The sequence below is a fragment of the Panthera pardus genome, unplaced genomic scaffold (genome assembly GCF_024362965.1).
Source record: "Panthera pardus isolate Hobbes unplaced genomic scaffold, ASM2436296v1 HiC_scaffold_8, whole genome shotgun sequence".
NCBI classification, from domain to species: Eukaryota; Metazoa; Chordata; class Mammalia; order Carnivora; family Felidae; genus Panthera; species Panthera pardus.
Genome location: NW_026527013.1, coordinates 41,943,288 through 41,969,823, shown reverse-complemented (window position 1 = coordinate 41,969,823; position 26,536 = coordinate 41,943,288). Strand labels below are relative to the sequence as shown.

General features: G+C 39.5%; 1 protein-coding gene across 3 annotated transcripts in view; it reads left to right on the top strand.

Annotated features, from left to right (window-relative positions):
* The window catches only part of CNTN3 (contactin 3), a 339,239-nt gene that overhangs the window by 175,467 nt on the left and 137,236 nt on the right, over positions 1-26,536 (top strand). For all 3 annotated transcript variants that reach the window (XM_019428460.2, XM_019428459.2, XM_019428458.2), the window contains exon 5: positions 11,881-11,976. In XM_019428460.2, coding sequence (XP_019284005.1) covers positions 11,881-11,976 — 96 coding nt within the window. The remainder of the gene's footprint in view (positions 1-11,880; positions 11,977-26,536) is intronic.

Here is a 26,536-nt window from a genome sequence, read left to right as displayed (position 1 = left end):
CATTAAGATGGTGGCAGCGATAGAGAAATGGGAAGAGAGAGGATAGAGTTTGCGGAACAGTTAACATGATCAAATGGAGTGAATTGAGCCAGTGTAGGAAAGAGAAGTGGCAGATTGGATTGGAAGTGTAGGGGGCATCTGGAGCATCAGAAAATGAAATGTCACATATGAGGTGGCAATTGGGTATCCAGAAAATGCTGGAAGGACGGGAGACTAAAAGCCCATTTTGAATCACAATTTTCATAGACACATCACTGGTACAGACATAGTGATAGAAGCTTCAGACTTGATGAGGTTCTTGAAAAAAAAAAGAAAAGCAAAATGAGAGCTATCATTTGTTGAACACTTAGAAGTTTTCACACTGTAGTAAGTAACTGGCACGAGTTTCTTCCTCACAAATACAGCAGATGTAATTGCTATTATTATCCTTAGTGTACACATGATGAAATTGTTGATCAACAAGTGACGTGATGTGCCTCAGGTCAAACAGATAGTGTCAGAGAAGGGATTTGTACCTGGGTTTGTCGAACTCCAGAAGACAGAAACCCAAGTTGACCGCATGTTAAAACTTGGAGGAAGCAGATGGTCAGGGTAGAGAGTGGAGGGATGTTTCAAAAAGTCAAGTATGAGGGTCCCTGGAAGATACGTTTTGTTTTCCAGGTGGGGTGATGCGTGCATGTTTAAGACCATAGAGGAGGCATGAGAGAGACTGAAATAGGGAGAGGTATAAAAGCAAAGACTGAGAAGGAATAGGAAGAGTTTGCACTTCTATAGTCTTTTTCATTTTTCACAGGACTTTCACATCTGTGATGCTAGAGATCCTTTAAGAAAAAAAAAAAACTTAGAAGTTCAAAGGGCAGATGTTGTCCTCACTTTTTTGGATGGAAATCTGGAAGGCACAGAGCAATGAAGTGATACTCCTTCAGTCACGCAGATCTTGATTGTGACAGAGCGAAGACATGTTTCTCGTGTTCCTATTCCTGCATTCTTCCCCTAAGCTTCTGTGACAGAAAGTTCAGAAGTCTACAGCACAGGCACAGAGGCTTTGATTAGTTGGGAGACTTGCTATGGAGATTCCAAGAAAGGTGACGTAATGAAAAGACAGTTTAAGTCATTTTAAACTACTATCGATGACCCACACAATGCCAAGAAATATGCTACTGTCCAGGGATAGTAAAGGTGAAAATGATAGTGCTCTAACCTTAGCACAGCCCCCCAAATAGAACAGGATGAGCAAATGCAAAAGTATGGGGAGTTCAGAGACAAAATGGTTGGAGATATTTTCAGGAGTTTCAAGAAAGGGTTATGTGGCTCAAGCTAGGTTTGAAGATGAATAAAAGTGTGCTATACCCATGAAGAAGTGGGAACACTATTTGCTTGACTAACTAGACCAGCATTTTGTGTTCAGGAAAAACTAAGTAGTTTGCTATTATTTCTGGGTATGTGGCTGAAAGTTGGGGGTGCCAGAGCGTTGGGGTGATAGGAGACAGAGAGAAGGTGCACTGGGAGACACCAGTGTGGATGGTCTTAGAGAGGATGTTGTGGTCTCACCCTTGACGCCAAAATTCCCAAGCTGTATTTAAAAAACAAAACTAAACAGTTCCTGAAGACATTAAGATCTTACTAGGTGCCTCCCTATATCCTGAGTAGGCTTAGAAAATACTGAATACTTACGTCTGCTTGGAAACTAACAATGCACACCTGTTTTAAAACCTCTTAAAAGGCCAGGCTGTAAATAAGAAAATCTGTTTTCAGTAGACATTTTTGGGACCCAATATGACATCCTCTTTGCCCACCTTAATTCATTTGCAGGAGGGTCGACACTCCCTTGCAGGTTCATAGTGAGCTAATGCGTGCTCAAATGAGTATGGGGGAATTCTTGCCCCCTGGGGTGGGGTGGGGGCACCCTCCATTGTTGAAGTTGGGAGCCTGTGTATAAATACCCCAGACTCCCATCTTGCAAAATGGCAGTTCCGCAAGGCGTTCCATCAGCTTATTGGAAGCTTTTATGCAATCAAGCCCTCCTGGACTCCAGTAGCCCCTTCTCATTGTCTTCGCTCCCTCCCTCCTACCTCCTGAGACTGTCTCCCACACACACTAGATCATCTGAGGCCCTGCTTTTGCAGAAACAAAACGAAGACACTACAACCTTTGTTGAACAAGCCATTGTTTTTACATAAGGGAACATTTTTATTTTCCTAAGACACAAATGTTGCCATGGTAGAATTTTCCCGTAGAGACTTCATAGTTGATTAAATGTTTTGAGAACCGGACTGATATATTAAATAAGAAAGGCAACAAAAGATAAGAGGAGACACTTTGAATTTGGGAGTTGGGATATAGAGCAGGAAGTAATGGTTATGTTGTGGACTTGCTGACACTGAAGATGGTAAGAGAGTCACTTGGCTGTGTCTTAATATTCTGATTTGGGAGATCTTCCAGAGGCTTCTGCATGTGTCAGAAAAAAGGAAGAAAACTCATGGTCATGCACTGAAACACAGGGTTTTGTTTGTTTGTGTTTGTTTTTGTTTTTGTGTTTTTCTTTTCAGAGTGGAGTATGCTTTAATGAGATTTTTCAACTAAATGAAGTTCTACCCTTGATAGTAGAAGCTGAATCATTGCATGAGATTCTTCTTTATTTATAACACCTGGTACCACGGAGATGAAGATGAAAACCTTAACCGAACTGCAATTTTGATTTTTATTGCCTTTCCAGATGTTTTCATTGAGTTTTGTTTTTGTTTTTGTTTTTGTTTTTTTGTAGCTTTTGTATAGGAGTGCGCAGCTTTCTTTTACTGAAAGCTATCTGATTCTTTCAAAGACAGTCTCATCATTTACACTGTTTAGGCAGTGATTTAATTTGGTAACTACCAACCACTAAGCATTTCAACATTAAACATTAAACGTTAAAGACATTTAAAGGATTATGCATGGTACTATTACTCTGCCTATCTGTGTTCCTTTGACAATATATTTATCACTACTGGGTAATATTTTGCGTTTTAACTGAAAAGGTAACACTTCACCTCATAGCATCAAATACAGTTGAGTTACACAACTAGTAAAGTTCACTTGCAGCTTTCAGTGATAATGATTTTAATAGTTCTCACGCTCTAAGTGCAAATGATCACAAGGTGTTTGGAGGCAGAGGTCTAAATTTTTAAGTGTTAAAGCTATTTACTCAGCTGGCCAAAATTTCCGACATATTGCCACTTTTATGCTTCATTTTAATCCTCTTAGGAAGAAAATGGTTTGTTTTATTTCTCAGTCTTTTATTGGCATCTTTTTTTTTTTTTTTTTGGTATTTATGGCATACCCAATTGCACATATGTGTACCTAATTCAACATATGGCCTTTTCCAGCATTTCCCGTAAAATGTTCTACACAGAATTCTTTGGTCAGATATGTTTAGGATGCTCAATTTCCATCTGACATTAGTAGACCTCATGAGTGTGTATTTTATATTAAGGTCACTGATTTATTCTGTATAAAGAAACTCATTTAATTTGGCTTAACCCCGCATTTCCCTAACTGACTTCGGTAGGAAACAAAGCCTTTGTTTGACTCATTTTAAGTCACGCAGAGGTACACTTGTGCACAGTAGCCCTGCGGTTATACTCAGTGACATTTCACATTCTGCTTGCTAGGTGATTACCTGAATTAATCTACATGGAGAAAGCAACACCCGCAATATACAGGAAGTGGAATCAGATTCCAAACTGAGCCCAAGATTGTCAGAAAATCAGAGTCACCCCAGTCTTTTCTGTATATGTATCACTGGTTTCTTGTGGTCTTGTCTTCCTCTCCACAGCTTGGGGAGATCAGCCTAAAAGTAAAGTCCTTGAGGGGCACCTGGGTGGCTCAGTCAGTTAAGCAGCCGACTTCGGCTCAAGTCATGATCTCATAGTTCGTGGACCCCCCCCCCGCCCCCGTCAGGCTCTGTGCTGACAGCCCAGAGCCTGGAGCCTGCTTCAGATTGTGTGTCTCCTCTCTGAGCCGCTCCCTTGCTTGTGCTCACTCGCTCTCGCTCTCTCTCAAATAAATGGTAAAAAAATTTTAAAAAGTAAAGTCCTTGAGAAGTCCATGGAAAATCTGCTCAATCTAGAATATTAACAGACAGGCATCAAGGTAGTTATTTTATACTCCAGGAATGATCCAGGTGAATGGATGAGAAAGCATTCTGAATAAGGAGTGTACTTCTTTCCTGGCTCTACACATCTCCCTTTGATGCCAGCCTTGGAGATACTGGCCCCATGGTGTGCTTAGAGCTTTGGAATATCTGACTGGGGGGGGGGGGGGGGGGGTGTGGAGGAAGAGTAAAATAAAATAAAATGAAATATGGAGAGCTGGATTTTTTTCTTTGTTTTTCTTTGTTTCTCACTCATATTTCCCCAATTTTACATGTACTCATCTGTGTGTGTGTGTGTGTGTGTGTGTGTGTGTGTGTCTGTGTGTGTGTGTGTAGTTCTATACAGTTTTATCACTTGTGTAGTTTGTGTATCTGACTACAGTCAGTATCCCCGACAATGCTTTTATAACCATACCCATCTCCCTGCTCCCACCTTCCCAAACACTGGCCACCACTGATCTGTTCTCTACTTCTAGTTTTTTTATTTTAATTAAAAAATAATATCTAAAGGGAATCATACAGCAGGTAACCTTTCAGGATTATTTGGGATTTTTTTTCACTCAGTATAATTCTGAAGATCCACACAAGTTGTAAGGTGTATCAGTAGTTCATTGCTTTTTATTGCTGCATGGTAGTCCATGATATGTATCTACCAGTGTGAGTTTAACCATTGACCCATTGTAGGACATCTGGGTTATTTCCAGTTCAGGGCTATTGCCTATAAAGCTATATGAACTTTTGTGTACAGATTTTTGTGTGAAGGTATGTCTTCATTTTCTTGGGATAAATGGATGATATGGTATTTGTGTGTTTAGTTTTATACGAAACTGCCAAACTGTTTTCCAGAAAGGCTGTAACATTTTGCATTCCCACCAGCAAAGTACAAGTGATCCAGTTTCTCCACATCCTAAACCTTCAGGGTTTAGTGTTGTCACTGTTTATTAGTTTTAGCCACTCGGATATGTGTGCTGTGCTGTCTTATTGAGGTTTTACTTTATATTTCTCCTGAACATCTTTTCACATTCTTATTAGCCATCTGTGTATTCTCTTCAAGGAAGTGTCTGTTCAGGTTGTTTGCCCATTTTCTAACTGAATACTTTAGGTTTTTATTACTGAGTTTTGTGAGGACTTATTTATTCTAGGTACTATTCACTTCCTGGTCAAGTGGTTTGCAAACATTCTTCCCATTCTGTAGTTGGTTTTTCATTTTCTTTACATGGGCTTTCCTAAGGCAAAAGTTTTTAATTTTGATAAAATCCAATTTATCAGTCTTCCCTTAATGATCCAGGTACTTGTCAGGTCTTTTGTTGTCAAAAACTCTTTGCTTAGTTGTAGGTCACAAAGATGTTCTCCCTATGTATTTCTCCCAAGTTTGTTTATATATATATATATTTATTATATATATTTAATATATATATATATTTCATTTAAGTTTATGATTCATTTTGAGTTAATTTTTATATATGAGTGAAGGTTAGGTCTTTTTTTCTTTTTTTTTTCTTTTTTCTTTTTTTTTGCATATAGTTGTCTAGCTGCTTTGTCACCATGTGATTGAAAGGCTCTCCTTCCATTTAATTGCATCTGCCACTGTTCAAAATCAGTTGAGCATATTTATATGAGTCTATTTCTAGCCTGTTCTCTTCCATTGACCTGTGTACCTATTTCTCTGCCAGTACCACAGTGTCTTGATCCTTGTAGCTATAAAATAAATCTTAGTATTAAGTAGAGTGATTCTTCCCACTTTATTCTTCTCAGTGAAGACGGTGTTCGCTATTCTCAGGCCTGTGCTTTTACATGTAAAATTTTTAAAAAGCTTGCCAGTACCTTCAAAAAGTAAGAGAACAAATGTTTTAAATGTTCTGGAATTTTAATACTAATTGCATATCATTTGCAGAGTTCATTCTATGTTGAGACTTCCAGTCCTTGAACACAGTATGTATGACTCTCCATTTGGTTACATTTGTTTTCTCTCAGTATCTTGTCTTTTTCAGCATATAGATCCTTCACATGTTTTATTATCTGTATGCCTAAGGATCTAATTTTTTTTGAATGATTGTGAGTAGTTTTGTGTTTTTAATTTTGGTTTTTGCATGCTCAGTGTTTGTATGTAGAAATTGCATCCTTTGACCTATTTAGCTCACTGATTTATACTGAGAGGTTTTGTTTTGTTTTTGTTTTGACAGATTACTTCTGATTTTAATTTAGACATGTCATCTGCAAACAGGGGTAGTTTATTTCTTCATCTCCAAACTGTATATTTTTAATTTCTTTTCCTTTCAATATTGCAGTGGTTAGAATTTTAGTGGTAAGAATGGACGTCCTTGTCATATTCCTGATGTTAGGGAGAAAGCATTCAGTCCTGCACCATCAAATATGATGTTAACTGTACTTCTTTTAGATGTTCTTCTATCATGTTAGTTTGTTTTTAAAGTCCAGCTAATTAGAGACTCCAAAATAATTTCAGAGTCTGCAAAAATTGGAAAGGAGACAAAAATAAAATTCTTAGATGTTTTTTAATCTACTATTTCTACTAACAAATTCTGGATTTAGTTTTTATTTATTTTGACTCCTAAGCAGAGTTGTCCTAATACAATTCTTGCCAAGAGTGGACTACAGGCATCCTTGAGTTTGGATTACACATGTAACCATCCAATAGGTATTTCAGTAATCTAAAACTTTGCAGACGTTTATGCTACCTTTATCTCTGTAGTCCTTAGTGTTACCCCCAAAGGGTGGGAATCTGGCTGTATTTTTTTTTTATTTTTATTTTTATTTTTTTATTTTTTAATATATGAAATTTACTGTCAAATTGGTTTCCATACAACACCCAGTGCTCATCCCAAAAGGTGCCCTCCTCAATACCCATCACCCACCCTGCCCTCCCTCCCACCCCCCATCAACCCTCAGTTTGTTCTCAGTTTTTAACAGTCTCTAATGCTTTGGCTCTCTCCCACTCTAACCTCTTTTTTTTTTTTTTTTTTTTTTCCTTCCCCTCCCCCATGGGTTTCTGTTATGTTTCTCAGGATCCACATAAGAGTGAAACCATATGGTATCTGTCTTTCTCTGTATGGCTTATTTCACTTAGCATCACACTCTCCAGTTCCATCCATGTTGCTACAAAAGGCCATATTTCATTTTTTCTCATTGCCACGTAGTATTCCATTGTGTATATAAACCACAATTTCTTTATCCATTCATCAGTTGATGGACATTTAGGCTCTTTCCATAATTTGGCTATTGTTGAGAGTGCCGCTATAAACATTGGGGTACAGGTGCCCCTATGCATCAGTACTCCTGTATCCCTTGGATAAATTCCTAGCAGTGCTATTGCTGGGTCATAGGGTAGGTCTATTTTTAATTTTCTGAGGAACCTCCACACTGCTTTCCAGAGCGGCTGCACCAATTTGCATTCCCACCAACAGTGCAAGAGGGTTCCTGTTTCTCCACATCCTCTCCAGCATCTATCGTCTCCTGATTTCTTCATTTTGGCCACTCTGACTGGCGTGAGGTGGTATCTGAGTGTGGTTTTGATTTGTATTTCCCTGATAAGGAGCGACGTTGAACATCTTTTCATGTGCCTGTTGGCCATCCGGATGTCTTCTTTAGAGAAGTGTCTATTCCTGTTTTCTGCCCATTTCTTCACTGGGTTATTTGTTTTTCGGGTGTGGAGTTTGATGAGCTCTTTATAGATTTTGGATACTAGCCCTTTGTCCGATGTGTCATTTGCAAATATCTTTTCCCATTCCGTTGGTTGCCTTTTAGTTTTGTTGGTTGTTTCCTTTGCTGTGCAGAAGCTTTTTATCTTCATAAGGTCCCAGTAATTCACTTTTGCTTTTAATTCCCTTGCCTTTGGGGATGTGCCGAGTAAGAGATTGCTACGGCTGAGGTCAGAGAGGTCTTTTCCTGCTTTCTCCTCTAAGGTTTTGATGGTTTCCTGTCTCACATTCAGGTCCTTTATCCATTTTGAGTTTATTTTTGTGAATGGTGTGAGAAAGTGGTCTAGTTTCAACCTTCTGCCTGTTGCGGTCCAGTTCTCCCAGCACCATTTGTTAAAGAGACTGTCTTTTTTCCATTGGATGTTCTTTCCTGCTTTGTCAAAGATGAGTTGGCCATACGTTTGTGGGTCTAGTTCTGGGGTTTCTATTCTATTCCATTGGTCTATGTGTCTGTTTTTATGCCAATACCATGCTGTCTTGATGATGACAGCTTTGTAGTAGAGGCTAAAGTCTGGGATTGTGATGCCTCCTGCTTTGGTCTTCTTCTTCAAAATTACTTTGGCTATTCGGGGCCTTTTGTGGTTCCATATGAATTTTAGGATTGCTTGTTCTAGCTTCGAGAAGAATGCTGGTGCAATTTTGATTGGGATTGCATTGAATGTGTAGATAGCTTTGGGTAGTATTGACATTTTGACAATATTTATTCTTCCAATCCATGAGCAGGGAATGTCTTTCCATTTCTTTATATCTTCTTCAATTACCTGCATAAGCTTTCTATAGTTTTCAGCATACAGATCTTTTACATCTTTGGTTAGATTTATTCCTAGGTATTTTATGCTTCTTGGTGCAATTGTGAATGGGATCAGTTTCTTCATTTGTCTTTCTGTTGCTTCATTGTTAGTGTATAAGAATGCAACTGATTTCTGCACATTGATTTTGTATCCTGCAACTTTGCTGAATTCATGTATCAGTTCTAGCAGACTTTTGGTGGAGTCTATCGGATTTTCCATGTATAATATCATGTCATCTGCAAAAAGCGAAAGCTTGACTTCATCTTTGCCAATTTTGATGCCTTTGATTTCCTTTTGTTGTCTGATTGCTGATGCTAGAACTTCCAGCACTATATTAAACAGCAGCGGTGACAGTGGGCATCCCTGTCGTGTTCCTGATCTCAGGGAAAAAGCTCTCAGTTTTTCCCCGTTGAGGATGATGTTAGCTGTGGGCTTTTCATAAATGGCCTTTATGATCTTTAAGTATGTTCCTTCTATCCCGACTTTCTCAAGGGTTTTTATTAAGAAAGGGTGCTGGATTTTGTCAAAGGCCTTTTCTGCATCGATTGACAGGATCATATGGTTCTTCTCTAGGAGGTGTTCTTTTGCATCAGTGGTTTTCCTTTGTTGATTCCTCTGTCTGAACAGAATCTCCCCCTCAACACCCCCACCCTCTGCACCCCATCCTGGATTTGACTGGCTGATTGCTACTCTTTCAAGGCATCTTTTCTGTCTCTCGGTTGAATGTTTGTTCCTCTGTGTACTTACCACCAGAAGAGCAAGGTTCTTGCTGTTGGTCTCAAGTCTCTTACCACACAGGGCTCTCTTTGAAAGGAAGCCCCAGTGATTGGTATTTCAGAACCTAGCATGCAGCAGGCTGAAGTCTTAAGTGAATACTTGTTCAGTTAGTGACAGCTTCACTTTTTATCCCTACTGTTAAATGGATGTTTAACAGATTCTTTATCCCATGGGCATTTTCATATGCTCCAAAATATTTGAGATATGTTTTAAGATACTTAATCTGGGTTGAACTTAGTACATCTTAATAGGAAGCCACAAAGTTATATTTTGTGTGCACAAACTTTAGCCAGTAAGATTGTTAAAACTGCAGATCTCCTTCTAACTGACTAGTTTTAAGCAATTTCCCAGGTATCTGCATTTGTAATAAGAATCGTAGGTGATAATAATGCAGGTGGTCCTGGACCGCACTTTGAGTAACATAAAGTAAGAATTCAGAGGATTGTGTTTTAAAGAAAACAAAACTTCATTGTAGTCACAGTTTGCTAGCAACAAAGCCCTGGAAAACATGTTAAAGCCAGTACAGGTATTTTTCTTTGCTATCCCTGATGTATATGCTCCACAAACTGGCTACAGATATCCAAAAAAATAATGTTCTTTGTCCACGTGTAGCATAGAGACTGTTTCAATGCAAGTGTCTAGAGCAATGGGCTCATCTGTTGCACAGTATCAGTGCTTTAGGCAAAAGGGATTTTTACCTTTTGGGGAAAAAAGACGTTATTAGTTTCCATAGAACTGGTTTATCCTTTTGTGCATATTCCAGCTAAAACCAGGGATGAATCACTTCCATGGTGTGAATTTATGTAACAGAATAAAACAAGAATTGGGTAAGAAATAAGAAATGATGATACATACTTGGTTGCCAGAAAATCATTATTTGATATTATTTTTCCATATATAGGCTACATTCTGATATGAAGTACTCCCCTGTTTAGTCACTGGGAAATATTTGGATGGTACAATTTTGCAGTTCCAACTCAGGTATATTTCAGGAGGCTTCATGTTTTGATTATGTTGCATTTTACTTACACATTGAAGATAATATAATGCTCTGTTGTCATATCATTTTTGTAAGGTAACTTCTGGTTAAAATAAGTCCAGATGTAAAATTTTTTCTTTTATGGGCATACATAGTGAGTTTTGCTGAATAGCTTTATCCCATGCCTATAACCTATTCCATGCCTATTAAACCTAGTAGTTTAATACTATTTTTCAGAAACATTAAAATGAAGCAAATAGACCCTCTTATTTCCTTCCAATGGGCTGATTTTAAGTGCTTAGAATATTCATAACTGCCTATAGTTTGTAGTTTTTATCCGTTTGAAGATAATTATTTTGCTTTTTACATTTTTCAAGACAAAGTTGAAATTTTCCAGGTCGTGTTCTGAAATACACATATTGCCTCACCACTTAAGCAATTTATATGAACACTTATGAGCTAGGAAATGAGTGTATTCTTTCACAAATTGACAGTGCAATTGTTCTGATACAGAAAGTGACACCATTGAGTATATTAAAAGTGGAATTCACAGTTTTTGGGTTCAAAGAAACAGTAGATTTTTTTCATGCTTTTTATTTCCCCAAAAGGCTTAAGTTTTGTTCAAAATGAGCCAATGAAATTTTCTCCATTCTGTAATTTATGCTGGAGAATAAGAATCAGAATTTATTTTCCTGGATTATTACTGGAAGAAATTAAACAATTTTTAAACATAATCACTGGTGGTCATAATAGTATTTGCCTTGATTCCTCTATTAAAAATTGGGGGGAAAAGTCTTTGGGCAGTTATAAAAATTATTTGCATTTTTTTCACAACTACAAATAAAAAGGAGTAGGTGGATTTAATATACTGTTATCCTTTGAATTCAACCTGCATGGTAATTTCAAGTGATGCATATCCTGTATAGAACCCTTCAAGACTTAGAACAAATAGACTTGTATCCAGAACCTGATTATTTTCAATTATTTTTGTAAATAACAGCAATAATTGTAGGTAGGATAAAATTTATTTAGGCTACTGATAATAAAGTATTTGGGGAGAGAAATTCATGAATAGCTGGCTTTCATTATAAGGTAAAGCTAAACGTCTTCATGATTTGATGAATCACTGTGGCATATGTGGATATTGGTTCATGTATATTTTTGGTTCAAGATCTTTCATTTCTGTCTTTGAGTCATATTTTCTAATTACTTAATTCTAATACCTGATTTGTCCTTTGGGGTAGCCTAGGCCATCTGACACTGTTAAAACACCACAGGATTAGTGAGTTTATATTTTTATTGTATTGCTGGATTTCAAAGAAGCATTAATAAATCAAAACCCCCAATTTTCCTTCTCAAAGAAAATGTTCTCCTCTTGAGATTCCTGAGAAAGGGTTTTATCGTGCAAAAGAAAGGATCGGCTCTGTGTTAACATTTTAATTTGTAGTATTCTTTCTGAAATTCCTTTCTGTTTTGTTTTCACAATAGATCTTGAAAATTTTAAAACCAAAATGAGAAGTACAGTGTCTGTGCGTGAAGGCCAGGGAGTCGTCCTGCTCTGTGGCCCGCCGCCACACTCCGGAGGTGAGAAGTGGTCTGTTTGTGTTTTTTTATATTCATTGACTAAGTTTCAGTGCAAGACCAACAGCATATGTACTGTTATTGCTTCCCTAAATTACCCTGAGAAAATTGATAGCCCAAGTATTGGATTCTGTCAGCTGAGTTGGAATATAAGAAACTATACAAAAGATAGTCCATCCCGAGAAGTTTATAAACATAATTTATTTCAACAAGGAGTGCTGTAAAGGGAAGTGAGATCAAGTTTGTTTCAATTACCTAATGGTGCTGAACGGTGCTTCTACACCATATCATTTGTTATTTCGTTCTAGAACATGACCTACATTAGAGTCTTTATGGTTTCCCCCTTCTCTCTCTCCCTACCTCTCACTCTCCCCCTTTTCCTGTCTCTCTCTCTCTCTCTCTGTCTCATACACACACTTCAACATGATTAATATATGACATTGGACCTCTGTATCCATGTGATGTATGTATGTGTATATATATATATATATCAAAATAATATGCGTATGTGTATTCACATCATTTTCGTTGGGGCGTTGGTGTTGCACGTTTTATGCTACATTGCTATAAATTGAAATACTGCTAAAAACTCAGAGTGAAAATGAACTTCAGTACATTTGAAAATAATTTAATAAGCATTGCTCCCTAGCAAGAGCCTGGAGTGTTGGTTTTATTTTGCTCTTGTGCTCACTATTGCAAACTTGGTCACTTACAGGAATAGAGAGGGCATTATTAATGTATAAATCACTGTTCTTGAAGACACAAACAATTCTGTTCTTGAGAGGATGGGAATTACTGAGAGCTAAACAGGTTAGAGAGGATCTTTCTGGCCAAAGGCAAAACTGAGAAGTCTTCTTCTCATCGTGGTGAAGTTTATTCAAATGAAAATATGTTGGACTTTATTTGTTTTGTGACATACAAACCAAAGTCCTTTTCCCTCAGTGACTTGCCAGTTTTAATCATCAAACCCTCAGTCCAATGAAACAAACATTTGCCATCATCACTCTCTGATCACTTGAAATGTATGAGCCAGCTGGAGGGCTTGATTAGCACACATGATTGCCATGATGTTGGGGGAATGGTTTACATCGGGCTCCCCAAAGTACTTGAGTAGTATATATTTTCTGGAATCTTGAAGTTACAGAGGAATTTTAACTTTGAAGGGAAACAGAGTCTCTTGAATGCAAATAAGAGGAACCGAGCTCAAACCCACTTGAAGAAAATAGGGAATTTACTGGCCCACATCACTGGGATGATAAGTTGGCTTCTAGTAGAACTGTGTGGTTGTCACAGAGATACACCACCTGGAAAGACTTACTGCCTCACTGTGCATGGTAGAGTCAGTGGATAGCCTCTAACTCTCAACTCCCTTTCAATCTCCTCAACTGTAGAGAGTCACCTGCCCATAATCTACCCCCTGTCTTGAGAGCCCACATCTGGTGACTCATCAGGGAAGGATTGAAGAGTCAGCCTTTTCTGCCCAACATTTTGGTGGGCAGTCTTCCAGAGCCTGCTGCCAGGATGTACAGGGCATTGTTGGGCCACATCACACTTGGACTTCTTTCTCTTCCCAGTCCTGTTCCTGCTTCCTTCCTTTTATAAGCTTTGATCATTGATAAAAATATCCCAAACTCTATCTCAGTGTCTCCTCCCTGGGAACCTAGTCTCCCAGTCTGCTGGAGCCACAGGTTCAGCCAGTTTCATGAACAAGTGTCCTTTCTTTGGATATCTTGGCCCTGCTTCCCTCAACGTTGATACTATGTAATGTAGACTCCTTGTGGTGGCAAAGGTGGTCTCTTTTAACTCCAAGCTGTTGTGGTCCTTAATGCTAGTGATCCTAATGAAGCAGACAACCTGTTGTTCAATGGCTCTTGATTTTAACCCGATTAACCTTATTTAAGAGATTATTCCTACAGCAGAGGGTCAGGGCCAGCTGTGTCTACTGAGAAGCACTTGTATGAAAAAGATGCATTTTCTAAAAGAAGAGAAGGGTTTTGTTAGGAGAAAAAGCAAGGCAATATATTAGAAACAATGGCTAGAAGTACACCTACCAAGGAAATATCAAAATAAATTTATTTTTTAAAATGAATATAAAAAACAACTGGAGAATCTTGTCTGTGAGGAGCTTTGGAAATGTTGTCCTGACTTAAGATCCTGACTGAGTGATATTTAAGTATTTTTATGATTAGATATATTTGCTGATAACAAAGGAGGGACCTTTCAGTTGACTAACCTGTTGCATGAGACATGCTACAGAAGATGAATTCTTTTCTAATATCATGCACTTGGGGAACTATTGGTGACTTCATGTATTTCTCTTTTTATGTTTGAAGCACATGGGTTGGGGTAACTGTGAAAGTCAAGTAGGCTTGTAGATGAAGAAGGAAAGAAATTTCCCCGGAGAGGCCACGTTAGCCCTCAAGAGCCTAGACCATGCATGGAATTGTAAAGAACTGAACAGAAGCATACCTTCTTTACTGCTAGATTGTACAGGAAAATGATGAGGGCTACAGTGTCAGAGTTAGATGCTGAAAATAGGATTCTCATTGATCCAAGTCTGCCTAATGCTAAGATACTCAACAATTTACATTCACTGCCCTGACACATTGGCTGGTGAACTCCTTGAAGACAGAGTCCAAGTTGCTCTTTGTTCTGCACCCAGGTGCCCAAGGGAAGGCAACCTTCTTCAGCACATGTGAAAATAATTTAATACATACTTGCTAAGCCACAAAAGGCTGGTTGATAACAAGTAGACAGTAAATATTGTTTGAACAAATGGACACATTCATGGAATGAATAAAGGAATCCTTTTTAAAGATTTGGTCAGTCATAAATGCTTTTTTGAGAAATCACGAGTAACTTTGTTTCTAGAGGTATAAGCATCTAACAACCAATATGCCCTGGGTGCCACCCAGACCGGTGCAGGCACTGACAAATGAGAGTGAACTCCAGCCAGAACAGCTGATAATCAGTTCTTCTTCCTATCGCCTATTGATTTAGGGAGTTTTATTCAGTGGAAAGTGTGAGGCAGGGCATAAAACAACTGAAGCTACAACACCAGGGTTTATCAGAACATGTGATATGTGGCATTCATGGCCCATTCTGTGACTCTACAGGACACGCACTTGCCCTTCTCTGTCTTACCACCCTGCTCTACCTTCATTCACTTCCCCTTTTTTCATTTTTTCTTGGTCCCTTCTCCATGGCCAGAAATGTTTAATTGTGTTGTCATTTTCTAATTACTAAAGACACCGTCGTACTTACTCATCCACCATATTCCCTACCTGAGGAATACCCTGACATAGTAGGCTCAGAATGGCAAATAATAATCGTAATAGTAAAAACAACAGACATAGTCACAGCAACTCTGTTCACGGAGTGCTACTTAGATGCTAAACAGTGTGCTGGCTCTTTGTGGAAATCTTCTGCCAGGAGATTCCTTTGATTAAAAGTATGAAGAGGAATTGGATGAGTGACAATCTAAGGTAGAGTCAGAAACTTTAGTCCTGGAGATGCCAGGAGGCTCAGCTCTCACCCAGCCAATACCTGAATGCCTTGAGCCCAAACTTCTTGTTTATAAATATTTTTAATGTTTATTTTTTTTGAGAGGGAGAGAGAGACAGAACACAAGTGGGGGAGGGGCAGAGAGAGGGAGACAGAACTCGAAGCAGGCTCCCAGGCTCCCAGCTCTGAGCTGTCAGCACAGAGCCCAGCGTGGGGCTTGAACTCACAAACCACAAGATCATGACCTGAGCCGAAGTCGGACGCTTAACCAACTGAGCCACTCAGGCTCCCCCCCGCCCCAACCTTCTTGTTTATAAATGACAGATGAGGCAGGAGGCCAGAAAGTAAGCTTCAGCCCTGAGTCTCCCAGCTGTTGTTTAGGGCTACAATTTGGGAGTTCGGAAAGTGTGTCTGTGAGAGGAAGCAGTCTACCTAAAATCATAGAACTCTGAGGAAGTGGAATGGCTGGCTCCTGGCCGGGCCTCTTTCTATTCTGGCACAACCTAAAGCAACCCCCAGTTGCCATTCTCTACATGATGGTGGTACAAAGGCACAGAGTCCTCGGTGAAAGTGTCACTATCCTAAGCCAAGGGCTTCTGACATTTCATACCAGATGCAGCAGAGTTAATGGCTCTGTCTTAATATTCAAGGCCATTATTTATGTGAGCACAACAGATCAGCAATGCCAAAGTCTCCTGAGCAGAAACCTCTCCAGAGTTCAACCAAATGCCCAACTGAGGTATGTTCCAGTCCAGTACTTCTGAGACTTTGCTTGCAAATGAATCAACTGGGGACTTGATAAAATGCAGATTCTGATTCACTGGGTCTGGTTTGAGACCTGAGATTCTGCATTTTTAATAAGCTCTCTTCTGAAGCTGATGCTACTGGTCCTTGGGCCACACTCTGAATAACAACACCCTACCCTGTCTGTTCCATTAGGTGGAGTCCCTAAGGATTTCCTGTTACCTACTTCTGCCCTCACTCCTTCCCTTTTCCCTACCCAGTTTCTTGGCCCAAACACTGGAATAGGTTTGTAACTTCAGAACCAAAATAATTACCTCCCCGCTGAGGACATCACTTTTTTTTTTAATTTTTTTTTTCCATTCAAGCCTAGAGTCTTTCTCAAGATGCTCTTTACTCAGATTTATTCCCTTGCTTTGTGGCCTTCCTGGTCTCAAACAGATTTATATGTAATGTCTCATAAACTCTTTTTTTATGGGGTGCCTAGATGGCTCAGGTTGAACATCTGACTCTTTTTTGTTTAATGTTTATTTCTTTTTGAGAGAGAGTGGGGGAAGGGGAAGACAGAGAGGGAGACAGAGGATCTGGAGCAGGCTCTGTGCTGCGAGCAGAGAACCCAATGCTCATGAACAGTAAGATCATGAGCTGAGCTGAAATCAAGAGTCAGATGCTTAACTGACTGAGCCACCCAGGCACCCCAAGATTCAGACTCTTGATTTCTGTTCAAGTCATGATCTCTCAGTGAGGAGATCAAGCTCCATGTCAAACTCTGTGCCGACAGCATGTATTCTGCTTGGGATTCTCTCTCTCCCTCACTCTGCCCCTCCCCCACTCTGCCCCTCCCCCACTCACATTCTGTCTTTCTCTCTGAGAACCAGTCAATCAATCAGTCAATCAATAAGTAACCCAACTAACAAACAAACAATAAAAAACTGTTTAAAAATACTCTTTTTTCCTAAGTCCTAGGGGTTAGGGCACTGTCCTTTTTAATGAAGGTCCCAGAGTCCCGAGCATAAGAAGCAATCATGGTTTTCTGTCTTGACTTCTAACCTCCCAGGTGTGATGTGAAGGGCCAGCCTAACCTCGAACTTGACTTTAGTTTAGATCTAAGAATTCATCGAGAACCTCACACCAAGAACAGACTTCAGACTTTAAATTACATGATATGACGTACCTTAGGTGTTGACGGGATCCATCATCCGTTGGGTGTACTAGTTTCTGCAAAACCCTTCTGGGAATGCCTCAGATCTCTGAGTGTGATGATGCTTTTCCTCTTTGGATCACAATAAGATGAACATAACAAGGCTCAAGGAGATGTCGGTGAGAGTGTGCTGTGCATTTTTAAATCATCGACAGATGCAGTATGCAGCTTTATCTTTTCCCACACTGCTGTGCCTTCTTCTTCCACGGGGACACTTCAGGAGTCTAAAGCGTCCTACACTGGAAAGGCCTTCCTCATTGCGTCGTGTGGAGGTCATAGAGGTCTTTTGTTTGGGTTTCAGTTGTGTTTTTCCCATAGCCAGCCATGTGATCTGTAAAGGTACTTCACAGCTGTTTATTGAAGGTCGCAGTAGCTCTTCTTACCTTTTTTTTTTTTTTTTTTTTTTTTTTTTTTTAATTTCTGGCTTCTATTTCTTCTGTTACTGGCCCAAGTAAAATGATGGTAAAATCTCTTCTCTTGTCAATAAATTTTTTATTGTCTTTTGTTTATTTGGGATAAAAATCAGAAATACTCTTCCAAAATAGGCTAGGGAATTAAACACGGAAAGAGCCAAAATCAGGGTACCAAAGCTTGGAAACTGCATATATTATTTATATTCCCTTAATTCACCAATGCAGATAATTTATAAGAAAGTGGCAGCAACCTGAGGCTGCTTTGCTTAAGAGCAGTCGCCATTTATTTGATGCCAATAAGAAGGAAAAACTGTTTCATGGTAGATGACAATTAGAACTTTCTCTTAGGAGTCCATAAAACTCCTAAGTGACACAGGTCACTGTCACTTGAGAGGAGTCTTATCTTCTACTCATTCTGTGACATTTTCTGCCACTTCCTATTCATTGGCTTCTCTACAGAAAAATCTAGTACCTCTCCAAGGCAAGAGGAATTAGCATCCCCTTGGAAATTAGTTGGAAAACTAGGAATTGACAAGTCAGAAATAAGAGACTGGGCATGGATTATCTATAGCTTAATTATCAATCTAGTTATCAACAGTGTGAAAATTAGCTGGGAATTAGTGTAATTACCATGCCATTACTGGTATCACTACAAAATTATTAGAAATTCAAATGCACCAGAAAAATTACCCTATTATAAATAAGGTTACAAGATTAGTTCATGGGCACATCATGATAAATATTAATGAAGCGGGAATTCATAGGCTGATCAGGTTCTTGCATGCATGCATGTTAATAAAGAGTTGATTTTTGTCCGAAGATGGCCGATGATATTTATTCTGAGCAGAGAATAGGTTGTAGTCTTCCGCCGTGTTTGGTGTCTGATCCAGCTTCCCATGTCTTTGTTGCGTGCATGCTCTTCTTGAAATGACAGTCCCAGACACTGCCATCCACTTACAACAACACAGCCTTTGGGTTGTTCAGAGGACAATGTGAGATGCCAAACAGCAGGTAGTGAAATGAAGTGACTTGATGCTAAAAATTACTTTGAAAATCCTGGTGTGACAGAGGTGAGAACTGTGAGCAACATAACCAGATGGCATGGGATTTACACCCTCTGTATCAACATCGTTGGTTGTTTTTTTATTTATTTATTTTTTCTTTTCCTTCCTTTCCCCAAGACTGAAAAACAAAAGTCATCTCAGGTAGCTGAGATGGGGCAGGCCTGAGGAAAAAGTGCCAAGTAGGAGTTTTCTGGAAAGATGTGTCCCATGGCTAGACCCTTCATTAAGGTGCGAAAACATATCACCTGGTGTGTTTTGATGTGATTAACTCAAAAAGAATAATTTCTGCAAATAATCTGCAAACTTAACACCGTTTTATCTTGGGCAGTCATTTTTCCTTCAGCTACACTTTTGTTTATGTACATGGACTTCTTGGTTTCCATCACATTTGCATCACTGGTCCCTGGGAAATGTTGCTCTGAGAATTCAGAGGTGTCCCTTTCTCTAAAGCTGAAAAAGTTGCATCTTCGCAGGCATTTATACCATTACAAGTTGTGAGATCAAGGTGAAGCATGTGCACGGGTGGCTTACTAAGGAATAGGGATCTGTCCCATAGAATATCATTCTGAATTTACTGCTTCTAACTCGGGAAAGGGGAGTGGATGGGGCTAGGTTAGCATGTCATGGCAAAAAGTTGGAGAGAGTCCACCTGTAGACTGAATGAATAATATATCAAATTGTAAAACTGATTTTTAATATATGTCAATTCTGATGTGACTTGACATTTAGAGGAGTCCAAAATATTAACAAATTCATAGTAGTATTCAGACAAGTATGTTCTGAATCTATTGACACACAAACTTCAGCTGCTATTATATGGATGAGGCAAAATATTTTGATCTCTGCAGAGAGGATATGTTTTAGAGAATAGTCTCAATTGCTGAGCATCCATTTTGTAGTTGGAAATGGAGATGAACACTCATGTTTCTCTGAAGTACTTGGATGTAGAATCTGAGAATTCACTGAGTCTGCCTATTATCCGTTTATTCTTTTTCCCATCCATACATCCATCCGTATGTCCATCCATCTATCCATCCATCCATCTGTCCATCTATACATCCATCCATACATCCATCCACCTGTCCATACATACATACATGTGTACATACATACATACATCCGTCCATCCATGCACGTACCCATCCATTTTATTCATCCATTGATTTACTCATGCATCCATCAAATATCTGTTGATGTGTAGAAGGCATTTTATGTCTTATAATGCTATTTTACTATAATAAATATGGCCATTTACCTGACAAATCTTTTTTTTTTTAATGTTTTTATTTATTTTTGAGGCAGAGAGAGACAGAGCATGAGCAGGGGAGGGGCAGAAAGAGAGGGAGACACAGAATCCGAAGAAGGTTCCAGGCTCTGAGCTGACAGCACAAAGCCCGATGTGGGGCTTGAACTCACAAATTGCGAGATCATGACCTGAGCTGAAGTCGGACGCTTAACCGACTGAGCTACCCAGGCGCCCCTTACCTGACAAATCTTAATATTAAGTAGAGAAAAAAACTGAGAGCATTGTTGATAAACTGGATAGGAATGTATTCAAACCAATATTAGTTGAGGCTTACCCCAAACCACTCTCCAAGTGAAAAGCCTGAAATTATGTAAGAAATAGAAAGATAAATAGGAGTCCTCTTGCCCTCAGGACCTGTGGTCCCACAGGAAGTGAGAAAAGTGGGTTTGCTGATGACTGGTTATGCCTGAAATAACAATAATAGTTATAGTTGCCATTTTTCAACCAGACACTGGGTTTATTCCTAATAACATCAAGGAAGGGTATAGTTCTCATATTCTGTATTGACAAGCTGAAGCTGAAAGGAGTTAGCTGACTTGTCCAAGGCTGCCCAACAGTGGATTTGGGCTTCAGACTTAGATCTATTGCTTTTTTTTTCTTTTTAATGTTTATTTATTTTTGAAGGAGAGAACATGACTAGGAGAGAGGCAGAGAGAGGGGGGTATCTAGGATCCGAAGCGGGCTCTGCGCTGACTGCAAGGAGCCAAATGTGAGATCAGGACATGAGCTGAAGTCAGATGCTCAACCAACTGAGCCACCAAGGAGCCCCGATCTGTTGGTTTTTGAAAGATTTTCCTATGTTCATAACAATTACAGGCTTCAGGGGTTTTTTTGTTTGTTTGTTTTGTACTTTTGTTTTTTGTTTTGATTTACATATTATCTGCCTTCTGTGATGGTGTTCTTCAAAACCTTTTGATATATGCAGTGATATACTTAAAATGTTTGTAAACACCTCCTTTCTCTCTGTCTCACTGTCTCCCCACCCCCCTCAGACATACTTAGGAGGCATAGTGGGTACAAGCCAGGCATCTAAGAGCTAGATTGCTTGAGTTCCAGTTCTAACTCTTACTACAAACTTTGGGCATGTTGCCTAACCTCTGAATATGTTTATTATCTGTAAACAGGGAATAATCACAGAACTTATCTTTATAGGGAGGTTGTGAGAATTTAAGAAGATAATGTATGTGACTTCTTTGACATGTCTGATTTACTTTTTAAGCAAAAATATGCTATAGTCCTAATAGTTTGAGTTTATGGAAAAATATAAAAATTAAATAAAAGTAAATCTATAAAGAGGGTTTATTGTGTTTTTTCCCTGTACTCCAGAGGCTTATCTTGCCTGGCATATTTGTACCCCACTTTAGAGAACATTGTTCCAGAAAATGTTTGGGTTTCCCTCCGAGTTGGTTAATCTGTGGTTAGGGATGAAGGACTTGGCTGTTTCTTGTTTAACAGCACAGTGACACTTAGAAATAGAAAAATGGGGATGTCTTTGAGATGCTTATCCTGTACAAGCATCAGTGACTGCCTCTCCCCTGGGACTTACCCCCCCCCACCCCAACCATGGCCTCCACAGGCTGCACCTACCTATAGTATGTTCCAGCATTGGCTCATTGGCCCAGAGAAGGAACCTGACCAAGCTGGGCCAATCAGATGCTCTCTTCTGGAAACTTGGTATTTGACCCGACAGGAAAGAATTCTGAATTTTAAAGTTTGAGGCAGACTATTTCAATTAAGTAGGCTAGGCAGCCAAGAAAGCTGATGCACGTGAAGCAGAGATGTAGCCCTGTGAGGGATTAGGAGACCAGGGGCCGAGAGTAAAGACTAAGGACCCATTAGCCACAGGCTCTCCAGCCTGCCTTCCTTTGCAGCTGCTTTCTTGACCTGGGGTGCTATGCACCAGCCTTAGTACAGGGACATATATACTGCATTCCCACTCTGGTGGTCTTCTGTTTCTTACAACCAAAGGCTCACAGCTAATTCAAGGGACATTACTGTAAAGGCCATACTAGTCCTGGGGCAGGGGAATGACACTGATACAAGGCTAATAAGTAATTTAAAATAAAAAATAAAAAGGGCTGCCTGGGTGGCTCAGTCGGTTAAGCTTCTGACCCTTGGTTTCGGCTCAGGTCATGACCTCACGGTTCGTGAGTTCCAGCCCTGCGTCGAGCTCTGCACTGACAGCATGGAGCCTGCTTGGGATTTCTCTCTCCCTCCCTGCCCCTCCCTGGCTTGCTCTTTCTCTCTCAAAAAATAAATAAACATTTAAAAAATAAATAATGAAAAATAAAATAAAATAAAAAATAAAGAAACGGGTGTCTGTGTAGCTCAGTTAAGCGTCAGACTCTTGGTTTCAGCTCAGGTCGTGATATCATGGTTTGTGGGTTAAGTCCACACATCTGGCTCTGCACAGACAGTTGGGAGCTTGCTTGGGATTCTCTCTCTCCCCCTCTCTCTGCCCCTCCCCCACTCACATGCACTCTCTCTCAATAAATAAATAAGCATTTTAAAAAATAATAAATAGAAGCTACATGTTTCAACAAATGTCCTTGGGCTGTTCCAGCATCCTTTTATGATTGAAGTCAGCAGTGAACATACCACAATGTCTCTGGAAGGAGGCAAGGTCGTAGAAAACAATTTGAAAAAACTGTGCATTCATTGTTACTTACATTTGCGGTCTCTGAATGAGTTTCCCCAAATTCTCAGGGATGCTACTGACCATTTCCACATAGATTTTATCACAGCAGCATGGCTTCATGCTTCTCCCTCCCATTTCTTCTCAGATCCTCTAAATGGTCTTCCCTAGTACAATGAGAAAATCACTTTTTCCTACACTAAAGGCTGCAGTTTTCCTCACTCGGATGCCATCCACCCACAGACAGAAGTCAGAAGGAGCCTTAAGCCCATCAAGAAAATTACATGCATAAGCTGGGAGTTTAAATCCGCTGTTACAGTGGTAGTGCTTCAACAAGAACTTATTTAAAAATTACAGAGCTCTGACTGATGTTGTCTGCTTTAAGTAAACATAAGGTTGTTAATTTAGTGCAAATCAAGGATGGTAAAGGCTTTGTTTCCTAACATTCTAAGCAGAAATTGAGGATGATCATTAGTTGGTACTTTTTATCATTAAAAACAAACAAAACAAACATCATAGTAGCACTGGGTAAGAGTTAAGAAGTAATCTGTGCACTGGCAAGAGAGAGAGCTAAACATTGGTTGCTTTGCCATGCAAATGCATTTATATGGACTTAGTGTTTTAATTAAGATTACAAGACCTATGGTAACAAACCTGAAAAGGTATTAGCACAAGCCGAAATGTACCTCTTGCTTAGATATGGTCCAAATCAAGCTCTCTGGCTCCATCCATTTATGCCCATTCATTACAATGTCTGACATCCATGGTCACTGCCTTTATCTCCCTCAAGGTGTCAGAAAGAAAAGGGTGAAAGAAGCCACTTGTGTGCTTTTTGTGGAGTAGGTCCGTATGGCACACGTTACCTATGTGCACATTCTATTGACTGGTCTCCAGTCACGTGGTCACACTAAGCGCAAAAGAGGTAAGACTGTGTAGTCCTGTCTATGCCAGAGAAGAAATGAGAACAGGTTGGAAGTATGGCTAGGCCGTCTCTGCCATACTTAGGTAGATCTGTGCTTTTGAAAATATGCACATGAGGACCTGAGACATCGGATAGAATCTCATGTCTTAAGGAATTGTTTGGGAACTCTAGTGGCTATGTGAGAAGTTTTATTTTGAGGACTTGTTTAAAATCTTCATTCCACGGGGTGCCTGGGTAGCTAAGTCGGTTAAGCATCCGCCTTTGGCTCAGGTCATGATCTCGCAGTTTGTGAGTTCAGGTCCTGCGTGGTGCTCTGTGCTGACAGCTCAGAGCCTGGAGCCTGCTTCGATTCTGTGTCTCCTCCTCTGTCTGCTCCTCCCCAGCTTGTGCTGTCTCTCTCTCTCTCTCAAAAATAAATAAACATAAAAATTTTTAAAAATGTTCATTCTGTGATCTCAATGACTAAATAATATGGGGTCTTTCTTGGGAATCTGCACCCTTTATAAATGACTCAGGGAATTTCTTTTAAGTTTTTTTTTAAATTTATTTTGAGAGAGAATTAGTTGGGGAAGGGCAGAGAGAGAGAAAGAGTGAGAGAGACTTCCGAGCAGGCTCCATGCTGTCGCCACAGAGCTACAGCTCAGAACTCAAACTCAGGAGCCACAAGATCATGACCTGAGCTGAAATCAAGTGTTGGGTGCTTAACCAACTGAGCTACCCAGGTGCCCCAGAGAATTTTTGATTCAGACGGTCTTTGAGCAACATTTTGAGACACGTTATCATCAAGTCATACACATTTAAATGTGTTAAGGGAATATTTCAAGGAATGGAAGAATGTCATGATGGGAGAAGTGTAAGCATTGTAGTATTTTAGTGGTTGCAATTTATTATTAAGGACAATTTAGATTCTGAAAGGGAAATGGAATTCTTGGCTTGTATAAAACATTAGTGTTCATTTATTTATAAACTAGGCAGTTCTTAGCTAAGTTTTTTCTTCATTCACATTAGCTGCCTTAAAGAGCATAGTTGTTGGTATGCCATGTATAACTGAACATCCACCTTCCCAGGTGTGGGAAAGTTGTTAGCGCCCACAGTCAACTGTTCTTGTTGATAGTCACGTGAACTGAGCACCACTCCTGGCATTGGTTAAGATCGTTTAGCCTTTGATCCTCATGGGTACTGCTTGGCATCTCACCCTGAGTAGTTTGGGTCTGTTTATCTTTGTTATGTGGAAGCATGTGTGTGTGTGTGTGTGTGTGTGTGTGTGTGTGTGTGTGTGTGTGTGTTTCACGTCAAGGGGAGTGTACCTGTCTAGCATAAAACCCAGATTGATCGTGTAGGGAAGGAATTTCAAAATTGATCAGTTTCTCTTATAGGCCTCACCCTTATTTAAAACATATTTTTCCCTATTAAATATAGCAAGTTGGAATTTAAAATGATACCAGGTTTGGGGTGCCTGGGTGGCTCAGTTGGTTAAGTGTTGGACTTCGGCTAAGGTCATGATCTCATGATTCTTAAGTTCAAGCCCCATGTCGGGCTCTGTGCTGGCAGCTCAGAGTCTAGAGCCTGCTTCGGATTCTGAGTCTCCCTCTGTCTCTCTGCCCTTCCCCCACTTGTGCTCTGTATCTCTCTCTCTCTCTCTCTCAAAACTAAATAAATATTAAAAAAAAAAAAATACCAGGATTTAACTGTAAGAAATTGGGAAATGAATCATGTGCAAAGTTTTCAGTAAGATTACAAGAATCAGGTTCTTTTTTCTTTCTTTTTTTTTTTTTTAATGTTTTTTACATTTATTTTTGAGAGAGAGGGAACACGAGCGGGGGAGGGGCAGAAAGAGAAGAAGACAGAGGATCCCAGGCAGGCTCTGCATTTTCAGCAGTGAGCCTAATGTGTGGCTCAAACTCACAAACTTTGAGATCATGATCTGAGCTGAAGTCGGTTTCTTAACTGACTGAGCCACCCCTGCCCCAACAACATTCAGTTTTTAAATACAATCATTGAGATGCCCCACTGCTTGCCTTTCCGTAAGCAGGGGCCAGTCAAATCATCCAAATGAATGAGCAGGGGCAGGTTTTGAGGCTTGAACAATTTTTTTTTCCAGTTACAAAGTTAAATCTTTTAACAGCATCATTTACTTTATTTGCATTTTTTAAACAGAAAGTACATAGGTTTTTTTTAGTTCATTAAGTTTTCTGTCACACGTATTTTCCGTTTATGGATTACACTTCTCACCATGGTGTTTCTCCTAATGTCCTCTTAAATTCATTAGACACAGGCATATTTTGCATATTAAACACATGGAGAGATTTTTCTTGCTAAGTGCTGCTGCAGAGCAAATAAATCCAAAATCTCATGGCTTATAATCTTACAGTTATATATATAATGAAGGTTTATTTCCTGTTTTGTAGGCTCTCAGGGGTGGGTTGACTGCAGCTATATTGTATGTCACTTCTTCACTTTAAGAAAAAGCAGCCTCTATCTGGGATAAGCCATTCTCATGATAGTAAGAAAAGAAAATTACAAGAACCATTCAATCTCTTTATAAGTTCAATCATTTCCACACTCATTCTGTTTTGCAAAGCAAGTATTATGATTAGTGCTAATCAAATGGTTTAGGAACTATAATGTCACATAGATAAGCAGCAAATAATTTTGATAAAACCATAATCAACCATATGCTCTCTCTTATTTATTTATTTGTTTGTTTGTTTGTTTGTTTGTTTTTTAGCTATTTGGCTTTTATAGCCGTCCTTTCAATTTCCCTACATTTGATTGAG